This window comes from Ochotona curzoniae, unplaced genomic scaffold (assembly GCF_017591425.1).
Source record: "Ochotona curzoniae isolate NIBS_2020 unplaced genomic scaffold, NIBS_Ocur_1.0 contig_883, whole genome shotgun sequence".
Classification (NCBI taxonomy): Eukaryota; Metazoa; Chordata; class Mammalia; order Lagomorpha; family Ochotonidae; genus Ochotona; species Ochotona curzoniae.
The window spans coordinates 64,629,381-64,640,020 of record NW_024466599.1 but is presented as its reverse complement, the minus strand read 5'-3'; the positions used below and the strand labels follow the sequence as shown (position 1 = coordinate 64,640,020).

General features: G+C 44.8%; 1 protein-coding gene across 1 annotated transcript in view; it reads left to right on the top strand.

Moving 5' to 3' along the window:
* The first annotated feature begins 907 nt into the window (after positions 1-907).
* The window catches only part of LHCGR (luteinizing hormone/choriogonadotropin receptor), a 49,143-nt gene continuing 39,410 nt past the window's right edge, over positions 908-10,640 (top strand). Inside the window, exon 1 of the mRNA XM_040994128.1 lies at positions 908-1,074. Within this exon, the coding sequence (XP_040850062.1) occupies positions 908-1,074 (167 nt within the window). The remainder of the gene's footprint in view (positions 1,075-10,640) is intronic.

Here is a 10,640-nt window from a genome sequence, read left to right as displayed (position 1 = left end):
CAGTTCCTGTACAATCTTTTCTCCTTTCCAAACCCTTGTATGTAGCTCATACAGTAGGGAGTTTTGTTTGCTTTGTTTTGCGCTGGGGATGGAGAAGACAATAGGACCTGTTCAAATGGGACCCTGACTGCTTCAAGTTCTATGACTCCAGGGAAGTCATATAACCCTCAAGACATCACTTCTCTTCTTATAAATACCCTGCCAGATTAATGCTAAGCTTAGACATGATGCAAAGCAGAGCACCTGTTGCAAGTGTAGACTATATTGGTCCTTCTACTGGCACAGTTGCTGTATGCAGTATAGCAGGTTAATCCAATGAATTTTCATTGAGGGCCTTCCCTACAGAAGTCAGGAGGAACGCGAAAAATAAATCTGAACTGGATTTTGCTCTTGGTGACCTCACAATCAACAGGAGAGATACAGGACAGACCCAAATAGCTGTACTATAGGAAGGAAGCAGTTACTGCCAAGAGAATTGCAGAAAAATGAAGGGGAGGGGGAGAAGCTGGGAGGAAATTTCTTGCAGCTGGGAGAGCCTGCATGATGGTGGAGCAAGGACTCCCCTTGAGGCTGAGAGAGGGTAGAGGCTCTGAGCTGTGCACTTAGACCCTTAATACCACGGGTACCAATACCCATCTGTTGGTCTCGCAGATGAAACAAGAGCAATTCGGCAGGTGCCACAACTCACCCATGCTCACACTCAGTCACAGCCCAGCAGGAGAGTTCAGAACTTTCCGCCTTAGGAAGGCAGAGGTGGGCTCTCTGACCACTGCAAGAGACCCAGGGAGACAGAAGCTCCACGTGGGGCGCAGTAAAAGGGGGAGGGCAGGGGCGGGCCAAGGGGCGGGCAGAGTTCAGGCAGCACTTCAGTGACCATCCAGGCCCATCCCGCTCAGGCTCGCCAGTCATGGGGCCGCGATTCCTGGCGCTGCGGCCGCTGCTGGGATTGCTACTGCTGTTTCAACTACCGCCTCTACCGGGAGCCCTGCACAGGGTGCGCTGCCCAGAGCCCTGCACCTGCGTGACCAACGGCGCCCTGAGCTGCCCTGGGCCACGGACTGGTCTCACTCGACTGTGAGTACGAGGAACTCCCGCCCCGGCCGCCTCCACGTGGGACCCTCACATCCCCAGGCCACCTTCCCTCCCTGCTCTTTTCCTGGAAGCTTTGCAATAGTTTTCTGTCCTACCCACCTTGCTCGTCTTTGAGGATGCTAGAACCTCATCTTCACCATCCCGTACCCCTAGCAGCCTCAGGCCCACTCTGTCCCCCTAGATGGGGTCTCAGCATCGACAGTGGCACTACTTGGGAACCCCAGGGAAAGCCGTGGCTTTGCCATTGCCACTGTGCCGCAAGGACCCTGGACATGATGCTCCTGTGTGGATGTTCCTTAGCTCCTGCTAAGTTTTGTGAAATTCATGAGTGCTGGCCAGGCCAGGTTGGCTTAGATGGACGTGGCCTCCGGCAACTTTAGCCAGCTGTAAATGGAGTGTTCAGGCCCTGTGACTCAGGTGAACCAATATATCAATGGGGTTGTGCCATCTGCATCCTAAAGAGCACACAAGCCCTTTCTCTATCTTTGCCCACATACATACATAACACCTGCTCTTCAATTTGACTGTCTGATCAATGGAAGGCCTGTGTGCTGCTGCTGTGCCAACAAGCAGGTAGAATATGTTGTTGCCTGAAGTTGCCCAGCAGAGAGGAGGACCTTTAGACTGGTGTGTCAAAGGGGTACCTCCTTCCTTTGGAAATAGGTTGTACATACTAGATTCTCCCATTTATAGGAAATGATCAGACAGACTGAGAATAGGGAAATAGTTGCCAAGGGTGCAGGGCTTGTGGGGAGGGCTGAGGGAGAGGAAGTGGTATTACTTACAGGTTTGGCTTTGGCCAGTGACAAAAATTTTCTATCAGATTGTGTTGATGGTTGCACATGAACTTATTGAAAACCAGAGTGCTGTAGTATGAAGCTGTTGCAAGCAGTCTGTGGAAAATTGAATTTAAAAATATAAGTTTATTTTGGTGCAAAATATTTTGAAATCCATGCAATTTTTTAAATTGTGTAGTCTTCCCAAGAACTTTTTGAAGACTCCTCTTACACTTGGGTTGATTTGATTATACAATCTACTTCTCAATAAAGCTGTGAAAAGAGAAAGGGTCAGGAGGATCATAACACCATAGAAGTTACCAAAAGGCACCAGGCTAGTTGTTAGGTCTTCTCTACATCCTAACGATTAGAGATGATGGTACTCAGTGCTGGGAAAGGAAATGATACCCCACTGCCCAATCTTCTCTGGGTGCCAGCAGCCCATCAGGGACATGTGTCACAGAGGGAACTGGCCTTTCCAGCAGAACTGTTCCTGTGGACGAGTTAATGGCCTCTGGGAATATTTGCGATTGAGAGATACAGTTTAAGGGTTGAAGGGTTTGTATTAATTAACTCCTATTAATTACCTTGTCAGCTCCATTCCCTGAAGGCGATAGCCATGCTGATACGCTGATAGAAATTGTTTCAATCAATCAGCAAATCCGTGGAAGCTGACTTCCCAGCCCCAGCACTTGTCCCTCCCTGCAGAGCCTTCCACGTGGCTCTTGTGAATGATGGTGCCTCAACAGGCTTTCTTACTGGCCTAGCACTTATCATCCAGATTAGAAGGAGCTAATCTCAGAGAGATGGGATAACTTGTTCAAGGTCCCACAGTTAAGGAATAGCAAACACAGGGCTTTATCTTTTCATATTTTATCTTGGGAAGAGAATTTCCCTCTGAAGAAGGCTAAAGTAAAAAGGCCAAACAAAAATGCTTTCTCTTGATTCCCCTATAGCATGCTTTAAAGAAATCTGTTAGCACTGAAGCTGACGAGCCTGGTTCTCCAGGCTCTGAAACTCTGCCATACATGAGGTTTTCCAGAGGGTCTTTCACTGCCTCCCCAAACCAACATCTGGTTTTAAAAGAGATGAAGGAGAAGGTGCAGGGACTATAAATGCTAATCACCAACAAACCCACTTTTTGCAAATTTTAAAAGTGACCTCATTCAAAATGGTTCCATTTTTCTTCCTCTTCCAAATGGCATTAAAAATGCAAGTATTTAAAATCTAAGATGTGACACAAAGGCCCCATCTTCGCACCCACCACCTCTGAGACTCCTGAGCCACGGGAGATGGGCCTCATAAAGTCCTGAGAACTAGATGATGGAAAGATGACCTTGTCCTTCAGGCAAGAAGCCTACAAAGGTGGAGGCTGTGTAGGCCAAATCAAAGGGGAATGTCAGCACCCATGTGACAAGAAAGATTGCAATGAGAATGTTGGCACTTTAAGGCTGTGTTTCTCAAGTGTGACCTTGAACCAGCAGCAGGGCATCCCTTGGGAAACAGACAAACTCATTCTCAGGCCCAATCCCACCTACTTACTCAGACTTCAGATGTGGGTCAAGTGGTTTACATGGGAACAAGATTCTATAGGCAAGTCTGACACATGCTGCTGAAGTCACAACCAAAACACTACTCACTACAGAGATGTAATCATGAAGAGCAAGAAGTGCTCCTACAGTTTACATTTCCCTGCTCATTACAGCTCCCTTTCCCACCCACCTCATGCAAGCACACACCTGCTTATTGCAAAAAGGACATCAACTTTTTATAAAAGGGGTACAAACCTAAGGCCTGAAACTCAAGGACAGATATAAAATATGCAGGACTGAGGAAAGAGTCAACAGACTGAAGATATAAGGAATGTGGGATGAATAACATTATTGGAGTAACATCTCCTTGAGGGTAGGACAAAAGCATCACTCTAAAACCACAGAGAAAAGTGACAGAAAAGAGTAGGGACACAAGCATGTATATATATACATGAGTCCTGAAAAAAGAAGATGGATGGGTAAGGCACTATATACAATAAAGAGACCAAGGGCAAGAAGAGTGGATGAGTTCATGTTCCATGAATGAATAGTAAACAATAATTACAAGATAGAAAAATGTTACACAGAGCAAGTTGTCAGGAATACATAGGGAAAAAGTGAGCTGAAATTTCAAGATAAGGCTCCCAGGAGATGAAGACTGTAGTCTTATATTTACTCACATGAACCAGCAGACACCTAACAGCTGTCAGTTAATTCCTTAGCCATTTCAAACCTTGGTATGTCTGCCTTTTCAGATCTCTTTTTTAAAGTTACTAGCTGATTTTAAAGGAAGGTGGGGAGAACTTCATGGATTATAATTGCTTATCATTAACAAGCCCACTGCTTGCAAATTTTGAAAATGGCATCATTCAAATGGTTCTGTCCTCCTCTTCCATATTTTATTAAAAACAGATATTAAAAAGTCTGCAATATAACACAAAAAAATAGCTTCCTGTGTTTTCGCTTGTTTAAATTGGAAGAGAAATGCATAAGAAAAATTAATTTTAAGAAATTCTTTCCTTTTCTTACTAATTCCAGACAAGTGGAGGAAAGAAGAGGGGGGAACTCTCACCTTGCTCATGATTATATAAAGATCTTTGTCTCTATGACAACAGAAAGGTTGTTCTGCTTGATATGGAAACAGCTTCTGAAAAATCTGTTAGTAAGAAAATGCTAATAATAATATTGCAGTTTATTTTTGCATATTGTGCCTACTGAACAGAAATTAAACTTTCAGGCTTTATTGTAAAGACATAATCCAGAGACTCTGGAAATAAGAGATGTGCATAAGCATCAGTCCAGTGTCACAGGAAGATATTCTTCTCCTGACATCTGTCCTGAATGTCTTCCCTTTTTGCTTCCATGGGAAATCAGGGTTTGAACAGTAGCATTCAGTGCCTGGCTGGGGGGAGTGGGGGGAAAGGCTCAGGTGAAGGCCATGGTGTCTTTGAGAAGCCCACAAACTACACAGGAATATACCCCAAAGACTGATGTTGGCAGAGTTAGGCAATGAGGCTCTGAGGAATTCAGAGAATGAATGAATGTCTACAGACTGTGACTTCAGGGAAAGGCTCCAAGCAAAGGGTTAGGAAGCCTGAAAGGAAAGAAGAGTCCAGGGAGAAGCAGCACACAACAAGTGGACTGGTGAGTCTTTGCTAGGAAGGCTTGAGGAAAGAGAACAGGCTAAACGAATTCTTCCATCTTCAAGCCTCTCTCAGGCTCTTTAGGGGAAATTTTGTTTTGCATTGTTTTGGTTTGGTTTGGTTTTGGTTTTTGCAAGGGAAGATGCAAGATCACTAGGACTATTTGATTAAATTACCGAAAAGGGCACATGAGGGGGAACTGTAACATGTATTTCTTGATGCACGAACTTCAGTTTAGCACCAGTTCTTCCACATGTGTGAGGCAAGCTTTAAACCCAGTTGCACTGATAAAGAAACTCCTTGCCGGAAGCTTTGGAAACACTAGATTTTCTCAGTTTAAAGATTACTCTGGGGGAAAATGAATGCTGACCCTGGGCAAGACACTGAAAAATAGAGTTCCTAAAACCTTCGGTGGAAGTATAGAACCAGAGAAGTTCACTTCAAGACCCCAATGGCCTTAGACCCAGTCCTCCCATGTAGAACTAAAATAACTCCTTTGATTTCTCCTTCTTTATCCTTTTACTTCAAAAGCAGTAGAATCAGACCTGGCATGATAGCCTGGTGGCTAAAGTCCTTGCCTTGCATGTGCCAGGATACATATGGTTGCCATTTTTTGTCTCAGCTGCTCCACTTCCCACCCAGCTCCCTGCTTGTAGCCTTGGAAAGCAGTAGAGGATGGTCCAAAGCCTTGGGAACCTACAGGCACATGGGAGACCAGGAAGAAGCTCCTGGCTCCCAGCTTTGCTGCAGCTATTGCAGCCACTTGGGAAGTGAATCAACAGACAGAATATCTTTCTCTCTGTCTCTCCCTCTCTTCATAAATCTTTTTAATGAAAATTTTTAAAAATCTTTAAGAAAAAAAAGACAGTAGAATCAGATTAATGCATGGCTCCAGTTAGGTTCCTTCATTCTTCTCTCCCTGCTTCCCAAGGCCCTCAGTTTGAGTCCTTTTCATGTCTAGAAATGAGAAGCCAAAGGTCTCTTTCCAAAGTGTTTCTCCTGGAGTGGCTAAAGGCAGTGCCGTGGCCATATATGTTTCCTGATCTCACACATGAGGTTTTACTCTTTTTAATAAGATATCTATTTGTAATGAAGAATGATAAAGGTCTTCCATCACACCCCACCCTGCCTCCCACCCCTGCTGCCCCAAATGCCCAAAATGCCCAAAATAGCCAGGACTGCGCCAAGCTGAAGCCAGGAGCCAGCAACTTCATCTGAATCTCCCACCGAGTGACAAGGACCCAAGTAGTTAGACCATCATCTGCTGCCCTCCCAGATGCATTACCAGGAAGCTAGATCAGAAATTTAAGAGCTGGGACTTGAAGCTATACTCTGATGTGGTATTGGGCATTACTGAGAGGTTTTCAGGCCAGCAGTCACTGTGATGGAGTGAGGCCCTGCTGCTCACTTCCAGACCACAGAGGGCCAGCTCCATGACAGCACATGTGCTCTGTTCCAGCATTCCCCCCGGGTTCACGAAAAATCCCATTAGTACAGATTTAAGCAAATTTCCTCATCAGCTTTTTTCTCAGGAATTAAAAATTTTCTTACCCACCAAACAAGAGGCCTTTTGGATTTGGTAAGCTGCTTCTAAGTGCTTCTCTACGGGGTCCTCATTTATTGCTGGCTTCTGCCCCTGTGGCGGCAAACCACACAAAGCTGCTTTCTTTGTGGCCAGAGCAACAGCTCTCTGAGGCCACTAGAGTCAACTTCAGGAGAATTCTATTTATAAATAAAACTCAACCTCCAAGTAAAGGTGTTCCTCCTTCTGCCATTATCTGTGCCTCTGTCTCAGGCCCTACCAGGTTGCTTCTGGACTCCCGGGTCCAGAACATCAGTGGCAGCGTCTCAGCACTCACAGGTCCCCATCCCTAATTTGTATTTTTGAGCTCATGAAGAAACCTCTGTGCCATCCAAGGAAAGGGATGTGGCAATTCCTACCCCAAACAGGGTTCAGTGTGGTGAAGATAAATGAGACAAACATACTCAGGAATACAAGTTTCCCATAACGACAGAGCATGATTGTCACATTCTGATGAAGCACAGGAGCCAGAAGGGACCACGGTCCTTGCTGAGGTGGAACTGTAAATATCTACTATGCTAGGGGCAAGCTTGATAGCACAGTTTTGTTCCTAGGAGGTGTTAATTAGAGAAAATGACCAACCAGGTCTCCTCAGTCTGGGAGGGTAAGTAAGTTTGAATCCCAAAATAGCATAGCTCATTATTGCCTGGAGTCCAACAGTCTAGCCTTTTCAGCCCAAACTGAACTGCCTCTAAAACATATCTCCTAGCACCTGATTAGACATTGGTTGGGGTCCTGCCTGCCCAGCAAGAGCACCCAAGAAAGAAAACCTGATTATTCCAGTCATCCAGAGTCCAGAATCAACCTGCTTTATCAATGGCATTCTTCCGCTGTGATGCAAACAATGATAGGCTTCCAGGAAGGGGGGCTTTTTTGAGCCAAGCAGCCGCACAAATTGGCACCTACCAGAGCAAGTGAATTAGTGACAAGGGAAGGCATATGTGCCAGCTATCCCAGGCACTTCGAATCCACCCTTTCCGGTTAATTAAAAGAATGAGATATATTTATTGTAACAGGCTTTTACAAGGCTCACTCAGAAAAGAAAGAAAGGAAAAAGCAAGAGAAGCTTATAATGAACAAGCTTCCAGGAACATATCTGCAGTGTCACTGCCCTGACAACATAATATTCTCAGCTTCTGAAAAATATTTTTGAGAAATCATTACAGATGACACAGACATTCCCTGGGGAAGATTCAACATGTAGTTTTATTTACCAGAGTCACTCTTGTCATGTTACATTATTGGTAGGAGAATTCTAGGTTGGGTGGTAGAGACTGGGTGATTTTGCTATGTGTCTTTAAAACTTTAAATGGATTTTGAGTCAAGACTTAGATGTGCTTACAATTTTCCTCTGAGGCTTTATATTTTTAATTTAGTTGTTGCACAGATGACTTGGAAAATCCATTATCTGGGGGAATCAACATCTTGGTTACATGATCATTCATAAACTCCTCACAGCATCTTGGGTGCTCTGAACTAACTGGCTCTTGCAGCAGAGTCATTCAAATTGTACTTTCCAGTGGGAAAGTTCCAGCTGAATGAACTTTTTAAATACAAACTCTACAGAGTGGCTCCCCAGAACTGAAATATTTGGTACAAGGTTGTACCTTACCACTTCTTTCAAAGACTACTGGGCAAGGTCTGTAAGAGATACAAGCATCTGAGCCCCAAAGAAAGGCGCCATGTGGGGAGTGTTGAGTCTCCCTCTCAGCCAGTCTATGTACAGTCAGTCGGTGGAAAGACAAGAGGTAGGGACAACTCCCAGTCATTGTACAGACTCACCAGTACCCATGCCAAATCGCAGTGTGTATTCCAAAACAAATGAACTCATTCACTCTACCCTTAAGAAGCAAGCAGAGGGCCCGGAGCAATGGCGCAAGTGGTTAAGGTCCTCACCTTGCACACCAGGGATCCCATATGGGCGCCGGTTCTAATCCCGGCAGCCCTGCTTCCCTTCCAGCTCCCTGCCTGTGGCCCAGGAAAGCAGTCGAGGACTGCCCAAAGCCTTGGAACCCTGCACCTGCGTGGGAGACCTGGAAGAGGCTCCTGGCTTCGGATCGGCATAGCATCAGCCATTGCGCTCACTTGAGGAATGAATCATTGGACGGAAGATCTTCCTCTCTGTCTCTCCTCTCTGTATATCCACCTTTCCAATAAAAATAAAAATAAATCTTTAAAAAAAAAAAAGAAGGAAGCAGAGTAGTCATTAGGTCTGATCTAAGTGGCTTAAATCTCACAGTAAGCAGCTAGAAATTAAAAGTACTTACTGAGTTCTTAGCATAGATGCTGAATTAGTGGTGCAAACACCTTTTCTTAACCTCTGAAAGTTAAAGCTTTTATAGGTTGCACACATTTTACCGATTTCATAACAAAGCTCTGATTGGAACCCACTACACCATTAATTACCACAGTTCACTGTTTCACAGAGAAAGTGCATGGAGTGGGTGATAGAGACATAGTCCATGAAGATGGAAAGGTAACCCAGGCTGGAATCTGGCCAGAACAGAAGGGTAGGGAGGTACCAGATGGTGAAAACAATACCTATGAGGGCAAGGAATTTAGGACACAAACGGTTTGATTTGTCTAAGGAGGTACTGTTCAGGAAACATGCAGTGTGAATCACGAGTGATTTATAATTTTCCAGTAGCTATATTTTTTAAAGGTTTATTTTTATTGGAAAGGCGGATGGATATACAGAAAGGAGGAGAGACAGAGAGGAAGACCCAATGATTCATTCCCCAAGCGGCCGCAATGGCTGATACTATGCCAATCCGAAGCCAGGAGCTTCTTCCAGGTCTCCCACGCTGGTGCAGGGTCCCAAGGCTTTGGGCCGTCCTCGACTGCTTTCCCAGGCCACAGGCAGGGAGCTGGATGGGAAGCGGGGCTGCTGGGATTAGAACTGGCGCCCATATGGGACCCTGGCGCGGGCAAAGTGAGGACTTTTAACCACTACTCTATCGTGCCAGGCCACATTTTATCATAGCCACATTTTTAAAAATTTGTTTACAAGGTGAAATCACCTTTAACAAAACATTTTACGCAATCCAAGATATGCCATATATGATCATTTCAACTTGGAATTTTAAAAATCACGAATGCAAGATTTTACATTCTTTTTTCTTACTAAATCTTTCTATTCCAATAAGTGGTTTATACTTTTAGCACCTGTAAATTCAGCCTGGTCATATTGTAATCCCTCAGAGGCCATATATGGATGGTGGCTGCCATACTAGACAGTTCAGCTCTAATGTATTGCTTATTTGAAGGGAAGAGAAGGTGTTTGGGATAAAAGTGATGAGAATGACAGAGTGAAAGAGAGGATAATCTAGACTGGGCAAGGGAAAACCTGGATAGAGTGAGGGAAAACAGATCAGATACAGATTAGGGTTCCTGGCTGTTCCAGCAGGCTCCAGTACCTCATGGTGGCCTAGGAACCAGAACTGCACCTTGAGGCAGAGCACTTGCCATTCAGAAGCTCCTGGCTGAGTTCAGAAGCTGAGACTGTTTTCCCAGGACAAACCAAGGATCACACAAGGTGTGTCCACAAACTCCCAACTGAACAGCACTGCCATGTGCTGATGGGTGCGGGGCACTGGTAGAGGGCTAAAAAGGAGGCAACTCGCTGTTCCCTAGTCCGGGTCTACCCTTGAATTGGCTACGTGGTTTCAGGGAAGTCATTTCACCTTTCCTAACTTGAAATTCTATCTTTGTAAAGCTGAGGAACTGGACCAAATAACTTGTAAGCGGCCTTTATGCAGACCTCAGCCTCACCTGGGTGTATTTTTAAGACATGTTCCAAACTTGCTTGATGAGAAAGCTTCACACGCTAGATACTCATTTATTCTGACTTGGTGTTTCAGTGAACATAGAAGGCTTGGCTCCCTCTTAGTGAATGCTGAAGAGGCCAACACATGTAGACATTTACAATGCTACATTCCCTATAACAAAGTTAACAAATAGATCTATGATTTGCAAGGCTCAGGGATAAAATCTCCTGAAAAGAAGAAAGCTATTT